We start from the raw sequence: 26,047 nt of genomic DNA, 5'->3' as shown, positions 1-26,047 counted from the left end.
GACTATTTCGAAATGCAAAAATATGAGAGCGGTGCGGACATTGTTTTTTATTTAATTTGTTTAATCTTTTTTCATAACTTGAATTGATGTAGTAGTATGTACCCCTGACGATATTTTTGTTTGGAATTGTTATATGTACTCTTGTTTGTATTGTAATGTTTGTTCTTTTGTTAAGCATAAATAAAAATTAAAAAAAAATCTTTTCTACGGGTCTCTGCTTAATCGTCCCACAAGCCGATTCTGTTAAAAGTTCACCAAAGATAAAATAATATATTTTCCAAATTAAAAAAATAAATAAAACTAATCATGAAACAAACTAACGTCTTTACATGTCGTGTGATCAGGCATTATAGTATTTTCTAGTAGAAAGCATATAAAAGCGTTTTTACTTCGACATAAAATATAAACAAAGCAGACATTGGGACAACGTCTCTGCAAATCTCACTATTTGTGCTTGTGTTTGTGTACTGTACATCCTGCGATAGACTGGCGTCCAGTCCAAAGGTCGAAACGCAGTGAAACTGGGGTCCTTGTTGTGCAAATTTAATATTGAGATGTAGATACCATACATATATATACCTTATGGAATGCAATATTTGAAAATATGATCTGGACACAGGTTTGTCCTCGACACATACTGACCTATTAACAAGGTTAGAAAATAACTAACAATTTAAAATTGTTCATGGGTTTCATCCTGTTGAGCTGACACTTTCGAGATTCAAATAAGGACAAAACGATCTACGTTTTGTTCTGTAAGGCTGGAAAATAAACTCTTCAGACATTTATTTGTCACATGTATATAAAAATACAAAGTTATTTTGGATAGACTTGCAAAACTTTATATTTAAGCATTTAAATGTGAATGTTAGATTTAAGGAGTTTGATATAATAATCTCAGTTTAGTTCAGTGTATTTGTCATATGCACAAGTGCAACGAAATGCTTACATTATGTTATACTTTGCAAAATGTAATATTGAAAGATGTAATTTATCATAAATCTGTTAGTATCACTGGGTAGATAGCCATATACACGAAACAAATTAGTCCTACTTCCTCCTTCCTCATGCTTATAAGATGGGAAATGCAATGTTACTTAAACTCCATCAAAAACATGTCAAATAAGCCAATAAACACAACTGATGTATCTAAAAAATATACTTAGTGTGTCCTGAATTTTAGGTGTCTCTGGCAGCGTATTGTTTTGTGTGTTTTTTAGGTCATTAATCTTTTTTTTTTCTGGACATCCTTTCTCCTTTAACCTGTTTCTACTTTTGTGACGTTCAATAAAAGTTTAAAAAATAAATCTGATCTTGATAACAAACCGCAACTGCAACGGAAATGGGGTCCTCACGATGATTGTGGGGCAGCCTTCAGCATCCGCCCTATCATTTCAATGTAAAAAAAAAGATCAGGCATGTTGCAGGGATACCTAAAAAAAGGACCCTATGTTTCTAAACAGTAACAAGAGACTGATGTTTAAAGGGGTTGGATTCCACTTGTCCCTTCCGCGTTGGCAGTGCAAAAATATCCACGTCAGTTTCAGATTGCAAACTTTTTCATCACCCAAAACCAGTGCAGGCTACGGTGCGAAATACTCAGGGGCTATTACATGTAACTGTTGCACCCGATCAAATTCATTGCCGTGGAAAAAGATGTCAGCAGCGGATTCTGACGATTCCTACGATTTTCTGTTCAAAATAGTTTTGATCGGAGATGCCGGCGTGGGCAAAACCTGTGTAGTTCAGCGTTTCAAGACGGGGATATTTGTGGAAAGGCAGGGCAATACCATTGGCGTGGATTTCACCATGAAAACGATGGATATTCAAGGGAAACGTGTCAAGGTACAGTATGACGCTCGCAAGTGAGCAGCATTTTAAAAAACGTCGCGTCTTGGCCATCTGCTTTTCCAGGCTGCCTTTCAAAATGTCGATCGTCGTAAACGGTATCAAACGTCCACTTTTGTGAAGATGCTATTTTTTTTTGGAGAAGCAGCAACGAGCATTTCTTGCTACCTTGTTACAGGTAAAAAAAATACAGCTTCAGCAGGTGCGCAGTAATTATGTAGTAGTAGGAAATTCTTCCATCATCTGAAGACTGCAGTTACTTTGATAACACACCGTTGGTTTGTGCAACCGCCGCCTTGAACTGATGAGTCATGTGAACAGTTAATGCAATCGTAGCACTTTTCAACCACTACGAATACGACCTTATAATAATTAATAATAATAGCAGAGATAACGCATGAAAAGTAATTAATCTTACACTTAATCCGCCATAAAAATCCTTATACCATGATTGCACACGTTTTTTTTTAAAAAAAATGTTTATTTCGATCCATTATCGTGACGTTCTTGGTTCGTTGTGGCTACAGGTTCTTTTACAAAAGGAAGACCCATGAACTTTAATCGCCTTGCAGTTTATGCCCCCATTCTGAGCTTTTAAGTCGATTAAACTATGCAATTCTCCAAGTTAATGACGTAAAAAGACCTTACAGTATTTGTCTTCTCAGTATTCGCGAAGTCATTCCTACCTGATTGCATAAGTCTTTTTTTTTACTGTCATGCTAATGTATCCGCTCAGTAGTTTCACACGTCTGTTGTTCTGTTATAACGTGTCGACGAGACAATTCACATATAATACCGCTGACCTGTGTCCTATTTCTTGCCTGAAAGAATGTTTTATTATACTACATGTAATTAGTGTTTACAGTATGTTGAAACTCAAACCTGTCCACCGTACGTGGTCGTAGACACTTTCACGTCATGGCGTTCTTTTTAGGAATTCAGTATTTTGTATTATTTTTAAGGTCATTTATCCCATCTCTCTCAATTTGTGCAACAATTTGTTTCCCCACACGGTTGTGAATCGGCTCACGCGTGGCTGGTCGATTTCACTTCGGATTTGGTAAAATAAGGAAATGTGACACAACGGTGTGACTGTTCATCGGTTTAACAACAGGTTTCCTGGAGCCATGATGTAACTGCATAGCAATGAACATCCTGGTTCGGCTACTGTCACACAAATGGTGATTTAAAACCCTGTTTGCAGACGTGCGCTTAAGATGACGCGTACACAAATTTGAAAACGTTAACTTTTACAGGAACGATCTGTTGCATATCTCCTGGGCGTCAAACTGGACTTTCTAGGGACGGAACCTGGTACACTAGCGTCTCGTTTTCAAATGTGCAATGCACACTATAAGGTGTTGAGGATATGGTTGATACGGAGTGAACACTGAAACGAGGAACTAGACCAGCGTGTGGTTGAAAGTCAAAATGGACAAATAAAAACGCTCGTTTTCACAACCCATCCGTACAAACACCGAAATTGTTAAGTCACACAGTGGTCACCAAAGCAGTAAGAAGCATCACTGTTTATGCGTGAATGACTTTAGAAAAAAAAGATGTGAAAATCGATTCAATATTTTTGATTAATCAGTTAGATTAATCCGACGATCACAGCTGTCCTGATATTGTCCGGGGATTTGACCTGTTACAGAAGCATTAAATGTCCTCATTAGTGCGAGACTTGATCACGCAGAAATTATGAGGAGGTTTCACCCGTTGAATGTCTCGTCTTGTGAATTTCCAGAAACAGAAGTGGGATATATTTGTTCTTTTCTGTGTTTATCAAGAAACCAATGCCTTTGTGCAGTCAGTAGGTTAAAGCCTGGAATAAGGGCATTGTCCCACACTGCCTGGGGTGTTTGCGGACAGCAATTTGTTGCCAGGCAACACTTTGCAGCCTAACGCAGTGGCCCATTAATGAAAGGCCACTAACTAGGAGTCCTTACAGCTTGCAAGGGGTCTGAAGAGTATGGAGTAGCTCATTTTGTAGTGACGGATGGCAGCCCTTCGCACACTCCTTTACCATCTTCGTGCTGATGAGGATTTCCGATTGAGGATTATTTCTGCAGCCGTTGTCTTCAAGTGGCTCCTTGCTCTTCAGCTGCAGATATGGGACACAGCTGGCCAGGAGCGATTCCGCACCATCACGCAGAGTTACTACCGCAGTGCTAACGGAGCCGTCATTGCCTACGACATCAGCAAGAGGGGCTCGTTCACGTCGGTGCCAAGGTGGATAGAGGATGTGAAGAAATACGCCGGCTCCAGTATTGTTCAGCTCCTGATTGGTGAGTATTGTTCCTAGGCAGAAAGAAAAGGCCGGAGCATATAGATCAGTAATCCTCATTCCTGGTCCTGCAGACCTCTGTGTTTTGGCGAGGACACAAATGATGAAAGACCCAGAAGTAGTAGTAAATAGGACCTGGTTAAATTGGATATAGAAGATGTTGTAGACCACTGATATAATAATAATAATTGCTTACACTTATATAGCGCTTTTTTCTGGACACTCCACTCAAAGCACTTTACAGGTAATGGGGACTCCCCTCCACCACCACCAATGTGCAGCATCCACCTGGATGATGCGACGGCAGCCATAGTGCGCCAGAACGCTCACCACACATCAGCGATCAGTGGGGAGGAGAGCAGAGTAATGGAGCCAATTTATAGAGGGGGATTGTTAGGAGGCCATGATTGATAAAGAGCGATGGGAAATTTGGCCAGGACGCAGGGGTACACCCCTACTCTTTTCGAGAAACGCCCTGGGATTTTTAATGACCACAGAGAGTCAGGACCTCGGTTTTACGTCTCATTCGAAGGACGGCTCCTGTTTACAGTATAGTGTCCCCGTCACTATACTGGGGCATTAGGACCCACATGAGCCGCAGGGTGAGCGCCCCCTGCTGGCCCCACTAACAAATAGTCTCTACATTTTTGCAGGGCTTCTGGTTTTCAAGTCCAGCCTGGACTCTTGGCAGCTTTATTTAAATCGATAATTCACTTAATTGGGCTGTATTACTTGGGCTATATACTACTTGGGGAAACTTGTAAAGACCCAGCCCTTTGAAGACTTATGTAAGTGGAGATGTCTGTGCTTAGAATTGCTGCTGTAAATCAGGAAGTATCTGTATGATATTATCTACATTAATGTAAAGGACCTTGTCTGTGTGAAGTGTTAACACTAGTTTGCTGCTTTTTACCAGGTAATAAGTCAGACTTGACTGACATGCGAGAGGTTCCATTTGAAGATGCCCAAGCCCTGGTCAGCAGGCTGGACCTTATCGATGCTATAGAAACGTCGGCTAAAGATTCCAGCAATGTGGAAGAGGCCTTCACTAAAATGGCCACGGAACTCATGCTGAGGCATGGTGGGCCTGTGTTCAGTGAGACTGTGCCAGATAGCTTCAAACTGAACAGCAAAGATGTGAATGAAAGTTGGAGCTGTGGCTGTTGATGGTCAGTCTGGTGTGTTTTTCTTTTTTTTCCTGATCTGAGTGGCAGTACCAGTAACTTGTGCAATATTCCGTCTTTCTTTTGTGTTCATCGCCAGGGACCAGTTTATTTCAAAAGTGAAAGATTTTCACTTGTTTTTTTTTTTTTCCTTAAGCTGAGCTAAACTGCTTTGGAATAAGACTTGAAGCGATTTCATTTCCACTTCTAAGGCACCAGAAGAAGTCAAAGCTTCCCTTTTCAGGCGGGACCCGTGTAATTCCTCTCAGGCAAACACATGTAGAACAGTTCCACAGGGAAAACGGAACTGCAGCAATAGGAAACACGTCTAAACTTTCCATCATCATTCTCTTGCCCTACTGGCGACTTGAAGAGCTGCTTGTCTACCACTTGTAATTGTTTTCTACGACACTGCCGTCTTTGAATCTGCTACCATTGTTTGCAATATAAAGGGCCATATTTCAAAAGCATTTTCTATGATGCATTAGATTCTATTAAAAGGACCAAATAAGCAGCTGAGATTTTTAAATGGCAATAAACCTCCAGGAAGAACCAAGTTACACTATCCCTTCATTTTACAAGTGTGGTGATGAAGCTGGAAAGTGTTATCATTACAGACTAAGGGTAACAGTTATCTGCTATGGAAATGTGACCCTCCATCCTGGTTAAAGACCTGTGACAGACTGTTCATAGTCAGCATTGTCTTTTTATCCTTGTGAAGGACTGAGTTGTGTTTTTCACATGACTACTGACGTTTTCCATCTTTTTCGCAGACCAAATGTTTGACTTTTTTTTTTGACTACACTTTTTTTAAAACCGCTGATGCTATGGCGATTATCTGGAGAACTCAGAGGTGGGGGTAAACGCATGAATATTTTCTTTGAAATGAGCTGTGTTTATTGGACTGGATGCTGTGTGTACAGTTAGGAAACCCTATTTCAATAAGATTTATTGCTTTCTTTAAGCATAACTGCAGCTTTGGAACAGTTTTGTTTTTAGAGCTACAATAGTTTTCAATATACAGCTACATGAGACCTAGGAATGTGTTTGAACCGATCAACTCGGTGAGTAAGTAGTGCGATTAAGTGCTTCATGTCACTAGTGAAATGATAATACAGAACATCTAACTTTTAGGAACTGAAGATGCATTCCACTGGATTCAGATAAACTGGAGTTCTTTATATCTGAAATGAGAACATACTATTGGGTCAGTAGAATGCATTGAGAGTACATGCTGCTCCTGATGCAATCTTGTGTTAAGAAAAAACAGTGCCATTGAAGCTTTGTGGCCCTGTATTGGCAGTAAGTGTTTGATTTTATTTTTGTTCTTGTTCATAGAGTGGTAAGATGACCAAATCTGAAGTGATGTAATTGATTACGTAGCTTAGAACCCTTGTCTTAACTGCCGCACCAGCTAAAACAAAGGGATGTAAATGAACGAATACAGGACTCTATCATGCATATTTGCTGCTTTAGGATTAGGAGGCAAGGGAATTTAGAAGCAAAGGCAACCAAAGTGAAACAGCTGAAAAGGTCTGAGACTGGTCTCCAGTATGAGCTGCTATAGACTGATTTCATTCCAGTGCTGTAGTTCCATTCAGTGTCTTTTAGATGTGTTATATTGTTAGCTTAGCACTCAAAGCAGAAGCCCCTTTTTGTTTCAGTTAACTTTTTGCTTTACGCTAATAGTAATGTTGGACCTCAGTGGATGTTTTCTGAGACCTGTTTTCCTTCTTTGTAAAAAAAAAATACAAATATTAGTTACTTGTGGGGTTTTTTTAACTGGATTTCATAAACTATATACAGAGTGCCTTTCAAAGTCCAGTGGATGAAGATATGAATTTTAAATTCAGTTTTTGCCAGACTGAATACAGACCTGTCCAGCAACAGCAGTTTCCATGTTAAACTGGAATGGGGGGAAGAGCAATGCCTTGAACACTTGTGAGCAGTGTTTCTGTACTCAAAATTGGAAGGACTGAAATGTCATCTCAGCTTTCAGGCCTGCTTGCTAGTGTGCAGTTCTATGAGGGTGGTTTAACTGTAGGCTGTTAGCAGTGTAAATCTTTTGGATACTATAGGTCAGTTCATCTCTGCCCCAGTTGTCGGGAGATCACAGCATTTTCATGATGTCAGGCTCATTCCTAATTGGTGGATTGCCGAAGTCTTAAGCCTAGTAACAGAGCTGCTGAAGCTCTCTCCCCTCCCCCATTGCTGTTTTGTCTGATAAAGAACCAGAATAGTAAGTTAGGAAACTTTATTCTTTTATATACAATTTAATATAGAATCTTAAAGCGAGGGGGGAGAAATGAAGAATCAGTTACTTTTGAAACCTTATTTTCTGCAGAAACTATCATGATAAGTGTTATGTAAAGAAAAGCATTTATAAATGCCTAATACAAATGCATTTTTACTAGATAGATATAGCAACCTTAACATTGAACTTCGGGAGGCATATATGATTTTTAAGTCTCATTTATTTGGAATTGGGACAGAGTGAAATGGTAAGGACTCTTATTTTATTCTAGTTTAGCACTCATTTTCGGTATTCAGATTTTTGGGGGTATTAAAAATAGTGACATTTTTAGAATGTCATCACTATGCTTTCTGAATGTAATGGAGGAAATCGCAAGAACTGTCGGAGGTGTGAGGACAGCATGTGTTGTCTCCATGTCGTTCTTGGCAGTATACAAGCATCCTGAGGTTGACTAAAAAAGAATTCGAATGACTTCTGAAGACTGGACCTTCGGTCCAGATAGGGTCACTTATCACTGAGTCAAAAAAATGCAAGTGCACTTAGTGGCATTTTGAAAGTATTATGTGTTCTTGCATGATTATCACATTGTCATAAACATTTAATATCACCATGGGTAATTTTAAAAAAAACAAGTGCTTTTTCAGGATGACCTCTGCAATTTAGCTTTTGCCTGGTTATGTCTATACCTACTCCTCAGGTTGTCTTTTGTACTGTATATGTTTTAAGAAGAGCTCAGTGATGCCTTGATAATGGGAATACATTGGGTATACAGAGGAAACTTCAGTGAGATCTTTCCCATGTCTGGGTCGGTTCATTTGAGGTTTTGTAAGAAAAGCAGTGAGACTTTAGTTTCTGGCTGTGACATTGTGGACGACTGTCTGAATAGATTTTTAAAATATTGCTTTCTTACAATGGTCATAAGCATCAGCATTCAGGAAATGTTTGTGCTAAGTAGTTGAAACATTTTGCTAGATTATTGAAAGGAATGAGTTTAGACTTTAAAATATCAGCATTGAGTATCCTAAACCCTAATTCAAAACTCAATGTCTTTACTCCTAGAAAGAATATGCATAGTTTGACACCCAACAAGTAGATTTAATATTCAGTGGAGTTCAGAGATTGTGAGGTGTGGGTCTCCTGTCCTGGTCCTGGAGTGACCCCATGCAGTTAGTCTTATAAGTCATTTATTTCAAAATACTGTGAAGTTACTAGGAATTCATGCCCTGGACATCTGAGATTTTATTCATATGCTTAACTGATCCCAAACTGTTCATGTGTTCAGGAATTTATGTAAAAATGGTTACCTATATAACCTGCTGCTTGGGACCAGGCTTGGAGACCTCTCTGTGGGATGAATCTCTCTGCCACACTGGCAGAATTGTGCACCTTTTCTAATGTAGCAGTGAAATCTTTTTCAGAGTGTGTATGGGTCAGGTTTGACAATGTAGAGTACAAATCATGATTATGTGTTAAAGACATGCATCTTCCTGGGCCAACTGCAAGCAAGAGTTCTGAAAGTTATAAAATTGGGATGATGCAATGTCTCTACATGTGCACCTTATAAGCATTTAATACTTTCCCAGCAAAAACAAAACCGAAAAGGACTCTGCAGTCTTTGCAATGGTTTGCACTCTTGCACAGTTTGAAAATTATGATTCATATTGAATTCTCACATTACATTTGGATGTAAAGGCAAATTGTAACTAATTGTTTGCCTTTTTACAGTATTTTGATATCTGTCACTATTTTTCCAATACAGCAACTATTTTTACATTTTTCAAGGTATTTCATATTCTTCACAGATAATATCCTGAGAATCAACCAAACTTAAGCAGGCTCCGGGTTTTATTCAAACCTTGGGGGCTAAAAAGGAGTATCTCTTCTTTTTCCTTTTACGTTACGCTTAAGATAACATTTTCTGCCATTAATGTAACTGAAAAGATTGGTACTGAATAGCAGTAAAGAATGATTGCAAAGCAGATTTCTTATTGTACACCTGTGATCAGTGATATCTGTGAAGGTATCCATAAGAAACTGCTGGCTTAACAGTGTAAGGTTTTAGGATACCCTTTTATGTTAAAGTATTTATAAACAATTTTATTTTGCCAAGGATATCTTGTAGCCATAAAAAAAACTCATGCAACAGTGCCGAAAGGTTATTTCATAAAGATGTAATAAAGTGAAGAAAGGGTAAATTACCAGTAATTTAAGTAAGTTCAACATTTAATGTTTTTATTGTAGACGGTTGTATACTAAATTTCAGATGGATGGGTTACATCAAGGTTACAGGGTCGTTGTTTTTCAATTAATAGAAAAGGGTGGGTTTTCAATGTTTCAATCATTCTGGTTTGCAACTATAACTGATAAATTAGCTGGATGAAAATGTACTTTTAAGAGAATTTTGGCTTTGTAACAAATCTAAGATGTTAGGCTTATGTGTTTTAAAATGTGTGATCCTTTTCCCTAATGTATTTGGAGATTAATTGAACGTTCTGTGCATTTGTACTGAAATAAACTATCTGAGGGGGAAAACAAGCTTTAAGACATATTTGCTGGATGTTTTATGAATATTTGTTAACATGCAAAGAATATTTCACCACCTTTTTGTTTTGTTTTTTAAGAGGGCTACCCAGTTTACAGTGTTACTGTATATGGTCATATTAATATTAATGTTCTGCCCAACAAGCTGCCTGCAATACCTATTGTGTCCACCTGAGAGAGCTCGTTGAAAGGATTTGCTTAACCAACAAAATTCCTCAATGCCATCAAAAGCCTTCACCGTTGCAAACGATGATAGTGCACCAGCAAAAAACAGACCACAAAACAAAGATTTCCAAAGGTTCTACGACTAGATGTAGCGTTTAATACAATGGAAGACGGTGTCCACATTAATGTTTATTACAATATACAATAGTATGGAGGACTTGCTGTTAACTCGGCATAGAGTGGCACATGACAAAGGATCACATCATGGAGGGCAGTTTTAAACGGAAAGAAGCAGAACAGTTTAAATGTATTATACAGTACCAGAAAAATGGAGAAAGGTTGGGTTCCTGTGCCCAAACTATTGAACTTGCCGTTTTTTATCATTTATTTCACAGATAATTCCATTATAGTTCCTCTTACAAACATTTTAACATATTAAAGCTTTTCAATTTACTATTATTTTCTTGTTAATAAGGTTAGCTGTGCCATTTTAAAATACAGCAATATTGACTTTCTAAATAAAAATGGAAGAAATGCATAGATTGAGATTTAAAAAAAATCTTAAATATTGTATTTGTTTTTAATAAAACAATTTCAAAATTAACTTAGTTTAACGGGGGAAAAAAACATCCATGCAATAAAAACATAAGAGTACACAAAGACATGTGCGTAATATGGATTAAGCACAACGTAGAGTGCCTCAGTCAAAAGGGTTCCTTTTAGAGCGCGACGGAAACTTTATTTTCAAGCTCCATAATTTTTCCAAAAGTAAAAAAGTGCAAGCACTGTTATTTAGCTTAAGGAGAAGGCGAGGCGAAACTATCATTTAGGCTGTTGTATAAGTAACTTGCAGCACAAGTTCCTTCAAGAGGAAGGAGCCCAGGTTTTTCTGAAATACTGTCCAACTACTGGAAGTGATGCATGTAACAGCTGTAAGTTTAACTTCAGAATTTATTTTAATAGTAAACGTTTAAGAATAGTTTAGGTATCATTTTGACTGTATCTGAACTACGAGTCAACCTTAATGGGTATATCCAAGTAGGAAAAGACCCCCCCCACACCTGTAGTTTAGTCATGCTAGGTAACATCTACAGTGATGGACACAGGTCACGTTATAAATCTCTAAACACGGCACAGGCGACTTTGTGCTACCTAGGTATATCGCTTGTTCATATCCCTACATTTCAAGGATTACCAAAGAAATCTCCTTTATTAAAGTAAGGAACACAAAATTGCCATTTATTTCAAGCTTTGGTTAAAAACACAATACAAGGATTAAAATCTTAGGACTTCAAGTATATTTTACTGTGAACTGGAATTATTGTGCATACCTGTAACCATATCTCTCCCAAAACTGAAATTTGCATGTGAAACAAATTGCACACTACATATTTTCCTGACTCCTATAAGCACCATTTGAAACAGTGTGGCACTGAAAACTGATTATACTCTATAGCTTCTCATAAAAAAAAGTTTAGTGTTCTCTTGAAATAACTTGTCTGCATATACATATTAAGGGTTCTGAAAGATAACTACATTTGAATTAATACATTTACCTCAGATTGGCATGGTGCAGTCAGCGCTGCTGACTCAACACGTGTGACTGCTGCTCGTGTCCTGGGCTCAATTCTCAATTTGGGCATGTTCTGAGTGAAGTCTGCATATTCTCCCTGTATCTGTAAGCATTTTCTCTCAAATTACAGGACATGCTGGTAAGTTCTTTTGTCTCGCATCCCATGCTTTGGAATACTAATCTCCAGGATGCTCCACTCCTCACTAGGAAAATGTGGCTTTTTGATAACTGATTGATGGAAAATTAGGTTATCATTTTCATGTACAAGAATAAGAATCCTGACTGCTACTGGGATTCCCTGACTAAGTGCTGCCAGGGATAGGGTAGGAAATAGATGATCAGGAGTCTCTAAGATCCTGACAAGACAGCAATCTGGGAATTCCCTGCTGTTCAGCCCACAGTGACTCTAGTCCATCAGTGGAGGGACTCTAATGCGGGCACTGGGGCTGTAGCGAAGAGATGATACAATGGCTGAATCTTTAAAAAAAAAAAAAAAAGGAATCTACAGAGCCCACTTTAAAGTATTCAGTCTAATTGCAAACTTAGTGATGGGACAGAGATGTAATACAAACAAATGGCTGCTTAGAGCCAACAGTGTTGCAGTACCACAGATTACTGTGGTATTTTTATTTATTAAAAAAATAAATTTAAAATTAACAGTGACTCAATGAAAAGCTCTAAAAATACTAGTTCCTTAGGAAGATGTAATAAATTAGAAACGTAAATCTTTCAAAATGTAGAATTTAATTTTTTAAGACTGTTAAAAGGGGATAGTGGTAACCAAATAATTAAACTTTAATACACAAGGTAAAGGAAACTATGACAAAATACTGCTAATTTTCTTTACAGTAAATTCTACTTCACTCTATCTTCAATGCAGGTTTGCTTTTTGACGCAATGCAAAAAAAAAACTGAAATCATTCCTAGAGGATATTGCAGTGCATTATTTTGAATTTCATAAGAGAATAAAGCACTGATAACTCACTAGATGGTTTCCACACCTTTCAAGGAGCATATCTCTATGCACAAGTGTACCACAGTACAGTACTACAGTACTTACAGCAGACATTTGAAAGATAAAACAGTAAAATGGGATTGAGGAAAAAGTGCAGCGAGATTTCTTAACTCCACGGAATATCTCACCAATTTTCCTCACTGACACTCCAGACATATTAATCCTAAATTTAAGATACCCCTGAAATAAAAGAACTCGCTCCACATTTACGAATAAAAATGTAACCAGCCCAAATAAATAAGATAAAATCTCATTCTTGTACAGCTTTCATAGCATCCATATGGAAAATATATAATTTCAAAACCATGACATGAGGAGGAGGGGGGGGTCTCAGTCTCAGGCAGAATTCCCATCTTCAGCTGTTAGGTTTGGAGTTTTCCATTTAAATAAGAAAATGCCGCCTAACATTACTGGATCACAGACTTCTCCTGTTGGAAAATGAGTTCTACAGCAGCGTCAACATCCGGGACGATGTGGCCGGGCTCTACAAGCGCGGGGTCGAACTGGAAATCCCTGTGCCCGTGGAACACCGTCTCCTTGATGCACTCGCTGGCATCCGCAGGCACATCCGTGTGCGGGTTGTAGACCCCAGTGCAGACCAAGATGGACTTGCAGGCTGTGGCGGAGGGAGAGGCCAGCTCGCTCTCCCAGCCATTGTCCACCTCCTCATCCTGAGACACGGTGGTGGCGGTGGACACTCCGGTGCTGGCGGCCACCTTGGCCAAAGTTTTTGAACCCTTCCTGGAGGACCTCTCCTCGAGGTAGCGATTGTACAGGTTGGCACCATAAATGTCCGTCATGAGGTTGTCCCTGCACAGTTTTTTGAAGATACAAAAGCAACAGTCCTATCAATTGTGCGAAAGCACACCCTTCATATAAAGTTTACTTCCTGCCTATGGACATACATCACCACCTGAAATATGGTACACTATTCTGTTTTACCGTTAACCAGAAAGTGTCACTGAACATTAAAAAATGTGATCATTTAACAGCTCTGAGTGGCACCGTACAGTAGCAACAAGTTTTTTGTTACAATAATATACTTACGAGTGTTAATCAGTTAATCTTCAGAAAAAATAAAAAATGATCGCTCTTTAAAAAAATGCAATCAAGGATGAGCTCCCCTAATATTTTACTATCTGGACTGGTTATTAAAAAGACAAGTTAAGATCAGAGGAAGGTAGGGAATCCAGAATTACAACTGAATTATTTTGCAAACTTTTCACTTAACACTCTGGAATGTTTTACTAAATTATCCCAGATACAGGGACTGAGATGGAGACAATTAGATCCAGGATACTGCTTACCCAATTGCATACAGTGTCTTAATGGGTTTCCTCCACTTTCTCTCTGACGCCAGTGTCCTGATCAGGTACTCTGCATAGTGATACGTCAGTTCACTTGGTTTTCCCATCAGTGCCTCATACTTCAGCTCTTTGCCTGTTATTTTCTTATAGATGTTCTCCAGGCACACCAGGAAGGTCCCATGGCCAAACCTGGGTGCCAGACAAATACAGCGTAAAAGAAATGAGAAAATCACACCACTTGTTTTGTAAGACTTGATTCCACAGAAACCACTCCTGTACCAGCTCTGCAGAAAATCTAGCAAGCATGCCTACCCTGCTCATATGCCCTCTGGCACATCCATTCATTTCCCACAATCCACATTCTACAGCGCCTTACAGAAGAGAAACTGCCAAGTAGAGGAGCATTTCTTTTCATACCAACATCAGTCCAAATCTCCAGGTGCCCAGCAAGACACAGGAGCCATCTGAGGGTAGAAATCACTGGTCAACTAATCCCAACCCTAACCCAGCAGCACTCAGACAATTCTGCACTGTCGCACGCAGAGTGAGCCACACATGAACACACAATGTCCTAGAGTTCAACCTGTCCCACATGTTTGCATGTACACATCTGCAGGGGTTTCTCTGGAATCTCTGGTTTCTCCCACCTTGCACAGGTCTGATGATCATGTGGTGTCGATGATGATCTCTGTGCACGCGCTTGTGCATCTGGTGATGGATTATTCAAACATGCACCCTGTTGTTCTGATGCAGACAATGCGATGCCACAGCTCTTACTACAAAATACGTGTTTTTCTGGTACTGGAAGGAATTTATGTGTGTGTAATGAAAACAAATGCAAAAGTGAATAACAGAGATTTAGGTGAGTGGTTCTGTACTGTTCAAATTAAATATCTCTAAAAGTCCTTTCAATATCTTTTATATCTGGTTAAGATGTATAATATAAAATCAGTTACAAAAGAAAAACCAAATGTTCGAATAACTGCCTCTCTTACTATGGAGTTTGAAGTGTGATTTCTCATTTTAACCTAAACATACTTTTTTGAGATTTAGAATGTGGTAAAATTCATTTAATAAATTCTTTTCTACATTTTTTATGTAATGAAGTGCCTATATTTTCTGACCTTGAGTTAAATTAATATGTTATAAATGTACAATTTCTAAACTAAAAGGACCATTCCTTATTGGTTCTTTCAATACATTGAAAGCCCAGCTGCAGGTAATCTGCTCATCTTGCTGCTGTATGACCTGGTTACAAGTCTTAACTGAGGAAATAAGTGTTTTTTTTTCTGGATGTAGGGCATTAAGTCATGTTTGTGCTAAAGACACGACTCCTGGTACATCCTGAAGATGAGATCCGTCAATTAATTTATTCCTATTACCCAAATTCTACCATCGTCAGCACTGGTTTTAATTTTAAAGAAGGACCGATTTCTTTCTCAGAATTATGTTTGGTACTTGGTTTAAGGAATAAAGCTTTTTGTGGATTAAACACGTTAAGCATCTTAAAAAGTAGAGCACAGTTCCCTTCCAGTGTTCCAGTGCCCCTTCTCGTCGTAATACACATTAAAATAAGACAAATGTGTGCCAAATCGTTCCAATCAGGGCTTTTCAGCAGTGAAATTGAAAGGCTGGGTTTATTCTTAGTTCTAGGGTAATTCAAGGTCAAAAAATAAAGTATTCCAACTAGATTACTTTTTCCCCCCAGGACAAAGGAACAATAAAGAAATGATCTAATCTTTAAACAACAGTCTTGTAATGTCGGCATGGATTCAAGATCCGTTTTTAAATTAAAAAAAAAATGAGTAAGGGGGAGGGAAGGGAGTGTACTAAATTTAACCACCAGTCTCTTTTAGTTTGGATGCCCTTTTCTGGAAATGCGGCTTTCATGAGAAATAAATGAATGGCGGGATTATTCCACAGAAATCGCAGCCAGCCAGTCCAGTGTAATGGCTGGGCAGCCCGAGGTGGTTACCTTGGAGACTGGGCCTCCGCCATCCACATGAGGTCCATGTTGCAGGCCAGCAGGGGGATGTGTGGGTATCTCAGGTTGTTGTGGGCTCCTCCCAGGTTGCCATTGGTCAATAAGATGTCGACAATGAGCTGCAGGTTGGTCTCCCACCGGATTGGTTCGCCGAAGAGAATAACAGCTGCATTTCGAGGAGAAATTGTTTTTTAGCCTACTGATATCTGTAGTATTGCATCAACAAATGTTTTAGTTTTAGATTTTATGCTTATAGCTTATGACCTCAAATGACTAAATTTGGACTTTTAAACTATTTTTCCATTACTGCATTTTAATGTTTCATACTGTATGTATAATGAGCTAAAATGTATTCATACCCTTGATATGATGAAACCAATAAAAATGCACATATCTAATTTATTTATACCCTTGTATATATATGAAAAGAGAAAATGTACCTTCGATCTTGGGAAGATTTACAGCAGAAGACGTCTGCAATGAAAAACAATTTTTAGTTGATCATTTCATATGCATTACTTGTTATTTAAGATTTACAATTAAAGAAATGCACTTCATGGTATAGCATGAACATAAACATAAAATGTTCGATTCAGGCTTCATTTTAAGGAGATGGTACAGGCTTTAACGCGATAGATGTAAAACCGCGCATTATGCAAAATCGCGTAACAAACATAACAGGGCTTATGGGGAAAATAGGGTTAGGGGTAGACCACTCAAAACCGAACCCAATGCCTAACCAAAGCTTTACCAAGTTTATTAGTTATCCTAATAAAATGTTTACACAGCTTAAACACATTACATTTCTAATGTAGCATTTATGGAACGGTTCACGCGGGCAACAACGAAACACATAAATGGCACACGCGCTCTTTATTACAGGCCTCCATCAGCCTGTTACCAGGCAACAGAAACCATAAACTCTTCGAACAAACCTTAAACACACAAGGGCAGCAAAGGGAACACGTACACAAGTTAGGGTGGATACGGGTCTTGGAAAGAAAACAGGGGGTAAACCTCAGCCAGCCCAAGTACAATTTCCAAAAAATACACTATTTACATAGCAAAGGTTAGCTAGCGGTCAGCCTGCGGGCCCCAAGACAATTTCCCGACAGTGGTTCCCAGCCTGTACCGCGGCGCATACTAATTATCCGGGTGTGCTTCCGACTTGGACACCAGACGAGGGCGCTACAATAATAAATAAATTCTACAGTAAATTTAGGATTTAGGATTTAGTGAAAATAGCACGAAAATTAAGGAGCACCTCCCAATTAGCATTTCCAAAACAAAGCACTTGGGACAACTGGGCATCATCAACGCGGACCGCCCCGTTCAGTTGTGTTCCTCCACCATGCAAAACGTCAATATATCGGGGATGACCGCGTATTTCGCGTTATAGAGACATCTGTCCCCTATTTACCAATCGCGTATGATGAGCCAATTCGCGTTTTGGAAACTAGTGTAATAATAGCAGGGATCGGTGTACTTTTAAAATGAACTCGTTTCACCTGAAAAGCAAAAGAAATCATTCATCTTGGTAAATCAAGAAATTGAATGCATGACGACTGCAATTTGTTTCTGGAGGTGTGAATGTAAATGTAAATTTCAAAGTAAATACTCAGAAAGATCAAACTGGTGTTGTAATTTAAAATAAGTACACCATAAAAGCTACAACGTTTATGTATTGGGACTTTTAGTTTCATTTAAAATGTTTAAAGGAAAGTAACAGCCAAGAAAAAGGAAGAGAAATTTCCACCCAAATGCACATATCAGAAACATAAAATTTATACAAAACAAAAGAGTACAAATCAAGGCAATATACTATATAAATGCAAAGTAGGTTTCCCAAAACAGTGATACACTACTTAATTCCTTCTTCCGGTTATCAGAGTGCAAAGATATACGAGGCCTTCATAGCCCCAGGGGGACAAAGAAAGTTAAATTTTCCTTCTTGGTGTTTTTGTTTTTAAACTGTGAAGCAAAGTGAACAAACTGTCCATTACCTCAGAACTTATTTTGCAATTGCTAGATTTTCGAATGTTGTGGAGTTAGTTCAACTGCTTTGCATTTGTTTCAGATCATTATTGTCCTGCCAAAGCACATTGCCGACTGAAGTGGAAATGAGTCTCCAGAAACAAGGGGCTTGTTGTTAGTACCAACCACTCGACAAAAGATAAAAGGGCATCAACAGGAGGAAAAATGAGGTTTCCTCCTTTCTTAAACATTTTGAGAAGGATGTGAACGGTAGGCCTTGGTATCAGCTGCCAAGATAATAGGCTCTAGTTTCAAACCTCATCCTTTATTCAAAGCCCAGAACAATTCATTCTTTGGGAAAGACTTGCAACTTTGTTTAATGCATCAGCTAGATACACAAGTTGCTTTGGTTACAGAAAATATTTTCATGTTATAACTTTCTTATAGCTCGTGGAAGATGTCATCTAGTATCATCTGTCAAAGGAAAAGGAAGTCATGCTTAAATCATGTCTGCTTTCACTTTTGCCATTTTTAACCTTACTTCCCACTTAAAGATTCTAACACATCCTTATAATTGAAGATTATATGTTAAATTGTTTGACATAGCCTTCCATTGCTTCTTCTGCACTTTTTTTTACACTCTAGTGGTTTTCAAAGCAGCGTGGGACAAATTCTTTTATACAACGCTGTGCAAAAGTCTTAGGCTTTTTGCAGTGTTATTTTCTTAAGAATCAGTAAACTGTGGATACCCCTAAGGAGCAAGATGTAACAGTAATAGGACTCACCGGCATGTTCGGTCTTCTGTTGTGGTCCACCATATCCAGCAGAGGAAAAGCTTCTCGAAGCATGTCAATGGTAACTGGCCTAGAGAAACCCAAGCTGGGAAGACCAGGTTAAGTACAAATACCTTCCACACAAGACTAAATCATTTGAAACACTTCTGAACTGTGGGCCTGTCCTTCACTCACAGGCTTAAGGAAATTAACTCTTTTAGTGCTTACCAGAGACGTTTATGAGGGGACCTAATAAATGCTTTCAAAATCCTCAAGGGATGCAGAGGATTTCTTCAGAACAAACAGCGAGGAGAAACTACATGGAAGTGAGTTTAAAACTGAGAACAAGAGGCACTATTTTTTTACCCAGAGGTCTGTGGGAGTATGAAACAAGCTGCTCAGCCATATGGTAGAAGCCGAAATGCTGGCTTCTTATAAGTAACAGAGGGATGAGATCCTAAGATCAATTAAATACTAACTACTGAATGGCCTTCTCCCTTTTGTAACTCTTCTTATGTACTAACTTGGTCAGGAAGACTGCAATGAGAATCAATTGTGTAATTTAACCACACAGAGTTTAACTTTTTTTAAGATTGTTTTTTAAATTTTTAAAAAATAACTTATCTAGGGCAGAGCTCCTGGAGAGAACCGGTCCTGTTTTTATAGAAAACCCATAAATAATTCCTTTGGCCTTGATTATAATTAAAGCAAATTGTTTCAATTACGTTAGTGATAATATACAGATTGTTTGGAACACATAAGTGCGTATTCTTCAGCCTTCAAGGATAAGAGTTTCTATGATTACAATAATCACTTTCTTAATTGAAATAATACATTATGTCCCGGAGAGCCATGCTCTTGAGATCAGAGAGGGTTAGGAAACGATAACAAAAACAGAAAGGAATGTTATTTAAATCCCATAAAAAAGTCTTCCAAACCAATGAAACATCTGGGTTTTGCCTCAACCCAACACACAACAATTTGCATAGCTGCAAATTACAACAAAACACTCCTCTAACCTAATTAACACAGAAAATATTCTTGGGGCACTGCAGCCTCTCCACAGGTATATAATTACAAAAGACCAGCAACTTGGATTTAGTTTAATTCTTGAAATTCCCCCTATAATCAAACAAAGTACTGAATAATCTAACCTCTGAAATCCAATTTTAGAATACACAAATAAAAAATAAATCTGTATTCAAAAAGACAAACAAACAAACATCTTAATTCCTTGGAATATCTTAAATAGCCCTTTATTTGATTCTATTTACCAAGTTGCTCTGTAAATTAAAAATCTAGCAATCCGTTTAATCAAGTCAGTTGGAAGGAAACCCGCATTGAGCTTCAAGATTACACAGCTTATGTCACATGTTATGTAGAGCAGCAACCAAGAGGTCTAGGTTTGTAAACATCCAACAAGCTGAAACCAAGTTCTTAAAGAATATTTTATTCTTGCTTTGAATTTTCAAAAAGCAATAACAGCAGCTGCAGTGAAAAGTCACTATATGAAAGTAACTTTTTGTGCTACAGTCTTGGGAATCTTTCTGTAAATTACTGGACTGATTGTCTCTATAGTGGTACACCTTACGTGCAAATATTTAATGATATATATTAACACTTCAAAAGGGCCATATTGAATGAAAAAACAGACACTTAAATGTTGTAAAATAGGTATGAATAAGTCTGAATCTGCATTCCTTTTGTGTGTAAATTATACATCATAAATTAAATACAATTTAGTAAAGGACCTAAAACGTCTTCAAAAAGGATACTTTTTGGCAATGTCCAGGACAGGTCCTTGTCCTGACACAAGTACACATTTATCATGATATTTTTTAAACATTCTTAAAGGACTGTGGGACATCATCACCTGGTCTTGAGAGATCTGTCAGCAAAAAAGAAGAATTGCTCATAATGCAAGAATTGTTAATACACCATAAGGAAGGATCCCTGAACTCAAAACTAAGACTGGGAAGAAAGGAAATTATACATTTCTTGTACCAGCCCTTGAAAGTATTTGTGCCACCTCTGGGGTGGAGATACTAAGTCCACTAAAATGTTTTATATAAAAAAAGACCAAACTGTAATTTAGAAAAACAAAATCAAGAAAACTTTCAGTTTTGTTTGTATTGTTGGTCTTTTCCCTTAATCACCCATTATCATGAGGTTAGAGATATAATCAAGAAATTTCCTTATAATTTAGACGACATTTAAAAAAACTTTAGGAGAACACCATGGTAACTTGGCCACACACCAGTTTGTGCAAGACTCACAGAGCTAACTAAGAAAAGTGTTACTCACAGGCACTCCCAGAATCTGAGACAGCTGATCTGCTTTTGTCTGGCGGAGGCAGTTCCCTGCATTCGTCACAAAAACAACCGGCACCAGAAATTGCCCCTGAGCATTAACCAGTTTCTGGAACGCCTTCTTTGCAGCTGGGATGGGCGTCTTTCCCCGAACAAGCACCCCATCAATATCAAACAGGAGGCCAAAATCCATCTGGAACTGAAAAAAAAAAAACAGTTTCGTGTGGGACGAGTAAACAACCGGCGGGGTTTTTTTTGTCTCATATAAAATGTGTGGAAGCTAGCTCTGTTTGTGCCCAAGAAATGATGAGATGAAATTTCAGTTGTGTAATATTTAACACGATGTTTCTGCCATCTCTGAAATAAATCTGCATTTGCTTTTAAGACAAGAAGGATAAGTGGAGGCATGTTCTACCCCTTTACGATTTCTTGGTACAGTTTACACTAGGACATTTTTTTTTTTTTTACACCATATGGTGACCAGGCTTTTGCTAAACGTATGCTGCTGAGCGAGACATACTCCTGCTGGGAGTATTTGATCCTTTCCGAGACAAAATCACTACTGCTGGCATGGTTCTAAGAAACAGAGACACTGAAATGAAAGCAGTCAACAGGATTTGGGGGCTGACTTCAGTAAAGACTGCAAAAATAATTTAGTTGTTGCCCCTCCCATTCAGACACCTCGGACACTCCCTCTGGTCTTGCATGTAACAGACCAATAACACACAGAATTACCATGGTGTGACTTTGCCCCTGTGAATATGAATGTTAAAGATTAAAGCTTTATAATTTCATAACTACCTCGCCCAAACCAAGACAAAATGATCAATTATGAAGACCCCAATCAATACATATGTTGTGAATGTAATGATGCTATATACAAAATTCAGATACCCCTGTAGAATTTAAAATACTGATTTGAAAGGCAAAGCGTTACACAATATGAACGCTTCCCATGTGTTTTGTAAAGCAGAGGTTTTCTGGCGAGAGAACCTCTTAACCATGCTCCAAAAGCCAAGCCCAACTCATGCCAAGGATAGCTGAAGAGTGATTGTTTCCCACCAAAGGGAGAGGAGGGCATTGCTGCCCATCAGACAGCTGGTACAAAGCGTCAATCTACTCTGTGCCCATCAAAAGTAGAGAGATGTTAATACTGATATGAGTTAAAGCAAAATATGAGTATTGAAATGTCTGTAACATAAGCTATACAACTGTACTAGACTATACATTTAAATCCTGGGAACTTGGGAGACTGAGGGCGAGGTTAAGGTTCTGTTAGTCAGATTAAAAAAAAAAATAGACTTTACAACATTCAAAACAACATTTAAATCAACGCTCAAATGTATAAAAGAGCATAAAAAGGTTACTTTAACTGAGCATACCAATGTTGGTACCAATTTACACAGTAGGTTTACTGTAACAATCTGGGCCAAGGTCATTGCTCACTGAAACCATAGCAATATGCCTCATCTGGGGCCTGAACTCAGAGGCCACAGACCTCCAAACCTTCTGGTCTCTGCAGGCACATACTCATTTAACTAAAATCACAAACACTCTGGATAAGTAAGAGTGCTCTGTTGATTTCCTTCATTCATAAATGTTCATGAATGTCTTTTAATGGATGTTAATCACAGACATATGAGATGTGTTTACAAAAGACACAAACAGGAAGACTGGCACTTGACTCTCAGTCTTTTACTGGTGCTCTTTCGTGCGTGGCATCGGAGTTGTTTACTCTGCGTGTCGAGGTTTTATTCACTAGCTGGTTTCACCACAGCCCCTCCACAGATATCGTCAAGCCTTTGTGCAAATAACAGTGTGGCATCCTTGCTGTGAAAGCATACTGTAATTTTATTCTCCGTTTTGCACTCCTGATGAAAAAACAAGACGAGCAGGACGCAGTGTTCCTTTCAAGTGTCAGACACTTTCAGGTCCTCTGTTAGTGTGAAATCGTAGATGCATTTTAAAAGGCCTGTAGGATTACTGAAGACCATCATCTCCCAATACGAGAAGCTTGACTTATCTTTATGTCATATTAACTGCTGTTCAATGCCCTTAATCACCATGGTAATAAAAACAAATTGGAAGATGAGGCTGCTGTAAATTATGGTCTGAATAGTTATTATGAATTATTTAAGAATTATTATTAATGCAGGTTTTGTGTTGTATTAATGTCAGTAGTAGTAGTGTATTACTGCTTATGTGCTAATTAGGCTAGCACATTAGTACAAAAATGACTTCTTATGATAATACAATCTGAAATTCTTACTGGATCAATTGTACAGTCCATCTGAAATCTTTCTGGGTTCACAGTCGTATGGAAAGGTCACTTTAAAATGCTTCGACTTTCTTGCTGGGTTTTCATTTTTATTTGTTGCATAACCACCACAAAAAACACCATTTGTTTCAGGCTGAAACAGCATCCATGTTCGAATTGGTCCCTTGGATGCTTGCTTGTATAGCACCCATTTGGGAATGAATATGATTCTATCTGAAGTAATACAACCTGAACACTTAATTATACCCATCAACATGCTGGAGGGACTGGGATATCATGGGATACCATGTAAAATAGAAAGAGTTGCAACATTTAAAATATTGTTGTTCTTGATTTTTTTTAAATAAAAATATAGGTCCAGCTCTGCTTCTGTGTCATTGGTAATAGTAACACCTTTAACAAGAATCGCTTTTGTATATTAAAGCGTTTGTAAATCTTCAGTCCTTCACACCTTTAGTGATAATAAGTTGTTTCTTTCAGTCTTAGTGCAGTTCGAGAGAAAGATTTTGTTTGTGTACACTAGGTGTTCCGCAGAAATCTTGGTTTTGTTTTTTGCGTTTGATTCTGTAGAAAGGACAAGGTGATGAAAAATGCCTGATGCTTTTTCTACACAATATGCATCTACAGGATATCATTGTAGTGATTCATACACATACGGGTGCCGCTGGACCAATTTTAATTCAACCCAGTTTGTTGGGACAGGGAGATGTCGAATCATTTTCCAAGAATTATTTTTTCTTCAAAACGAAATGTAATTTCATTTAAAAACAATCGAGAAAGACGGGTTACATTACAGATAACATTTAAAACATTCACGTTTGTACCAAAAGAAATATCATACTTTTTGTTATTATACGTCAACATTGTTCCATATTAAATATTCATCTACAATAATAAACCATTATAACGCAGCTGATCACAGGTCAGTAGCTGTGTTGAGCTGTAAGCTGTAAACTATTAGAACAGACAATATGACAGTGTTTTATTACATAATCTCCATATTGTCTTATTTTCTATTAGTCAATAAAGAAGCGTCTTGTAAACTGTTAAATCTTCCCAAAATAATCTCGTAACGAATTTCATCACCAGAGGAAAATGGTTGTCACTGGACCGCAAGGAAACACACATTTAACATAATATGTCATTTCACTGGACCGCAAGGAAACACACATTTAACATAATATGTCATTTTCCTTCAAAACTGATTTAAAGCAATATTATAATACACTCGAAATTCTCCAAAGTAACTTTCACACTGAAAATTGCACTGGTATTTACTTAATCCCAAAACGGAAATGGTTCAAATTATTGCTTTTGTAAATAACTTTTTTTTATTTGTCGTAAACTATATCCATTTTACAGTGCCACGAGCAGCGTTGTAGCAGTAATTACTACAATAGTATTCGCAAAAATCGTCAAACGTACATTTTATAATTTCACCTAAAAACAAAGACCACTTTCCAGACAATTCAGGTTATCGTTTCTTGAATAGTACAAAATGAATGAAAAAGAAAGCAAAAGATGGTACTATCTTCAAATATAGCGGCAGAGCAAGATATTATATAAGACTACATTTGTAACAGCAATGCGCGCACCCAGTTGCAAACAAAGTATCAGCTGCACGCAAACATTAAAGGGGATTCCTCCTGTAATTCCAGGGCTCCAGAAAAGCACCCCTGAACACTGCAATGAAATACCCCTCCCCCTTACCTTGCTATCAGACGCAGTTCCGCACAGCCCACATGATAACCGAGGTTTTCTCCCTACTTGCCGGTTACAGAGCGTATTCATAACGCGGCTCACACACCACAGAGCCCTCATTTTCGACGTCAGCTCAACGGAGACAAACGAAGATGTAACCCTGAAGAATAACACAGCCAGACAAGCTAACGTTGCCTAAAATGCCCGAATTTCTTCTTCCCCCCTCCTTTATTTCTCCATATATCTCGGGGGAGGGGGGTGAACTGACGACAAGGAAATAGGAGGTGCTACATTGCGTAGAGGGCATGTTGTGTTTTCCACATCTATTGGCTAGGAACAGCGATTGAAATGACTTTCCAAACTGGCTGAATGTTAGGGATGCCGTACTTCTATAAATGAGGAGGAATCGTTTAGGTTCAGTAGTTCTCAACCGTGGTCGTGAGGGACTGCTCTTTTTTTTTTTTCCCTCTAGCCAAAGTTGAATCCCAGGCAGAGTGATTTCCGTCTGCTATTTTAGCATTTGTTCGCCTTTCCTCCCAAGTTTTAAAACGTTGTGTGGGGTTTGTCAATTATCAACCCTTTGTCAGTTCTTCAACTTCAGAAGGGCCTGAGGTGACACCAATTTGGATGTAAAACAAGAAGAAGAAACAAGGCCCAATTGTGAAACTGGTACACTGTCAGACCCACCTGTATCCGTTCATCAAAAAAGCAATCGCCTGTACTACTGAATCTTTGTAGTTGGAGAACTGTCCATCCATTTTCTAAGACCTCACCAGGGCCAGTTTTCCCTGAAGCCAATATGTCTTTTGACTAGGAGAGGAAACTGGAGCACCTACAGGAAACCCAGGTGTACACGGGGAGAACATACAAACCCC

At 38.4% G+C, this 26,047-nt stretch overlaps 2 protein-coding genes across 3 annotated transcripts; one reads left to right on the top strand and one right to left on the bottom strand.

Annotated features, from left to right (window-relative positions):
• The first annotated feature begins 1,434 nt into the window (after nt 1-1,434).
• Nucleotides 1,435-10,087, top strand: rab43 (RAB43, member RAS oncogene family). 2 transcript variants are annotated; one of them, XM_088636876.1, is made up of 3 exons: nt 1,435-1,845; nt 3,959-4,136; nt 5,052-10,087. In XM_088636876.1, the coding sequence occupies exons 1-3, from the start codon at nt 1,450-1,452 to the stop codon at nt 5,300-5,302; spliced, it is 825 nt and encodes a 274-aa protein (XP_088493002.1). In that variant the 5' UTR covers nt 1,435-1,449; the 3' UTR covers nt 5,303-10,087. The 2 variants fall into 2 exon arrangements, with proteins under 2 accessions (XP_088493002.1, XP_088493001.1); XM_088636875.1 differs by having other exon boundaries at nt 3,953-4,136.
• Nucleotides 10,088-10,382: 295 nt separating this feature from the next.
• LOC148662106 (haloacid dehalogenase-like hydrolase domain-containing 5) lies at nt 10,383-25,439 on the bottom strand. Its single transcript, XM_088636874.1, has 8 exons — nt 25,182-25,439; nt 21,189-21,392; nt 20,660-20,772; nt 18,897-18,990; nt 16,578-16,611; nt 16,129-16,303; nt 14,154-14,342; nt 10,383-13,656 (listed from the first exon to the last, which is right to left on the bottom strand). Exons 1-8 carry the CDS (start codon nt 25,290-25,292, stop codon nt 13,254-13,256), a joined length of 1,323 nt encoding a protein of 440 aa, XP_088493000.1. The 5' UTR covers nt 25,293-25,439; the 3' UTR covers nt 10,383-13,253.
• Nucleotides 25,440-26,047: the final 608 nt, after the last annotated feature.

The sequence above is a fragment of the Lepisosteus platostomus genome, chromosome 6, assembly GCF_059453375.1.
Source record: "Lepisosteus platostomus isolate fLepPlt1 chromosome 6, fLepPlt1.hap1, whole genome shotgun sequence".
NCBI classification, from domain to species: Eukaryota; Metazoa; Chordata; class Actinopteri; order Semionotiformes; family Lepisosteidae; genus Lepisosteus; species Lepisosteus platostomus.
Note: the sequence above shows the minus strand (reverse complement) of the source record. Positions and strands in the feature narration are given on the sequence as shown.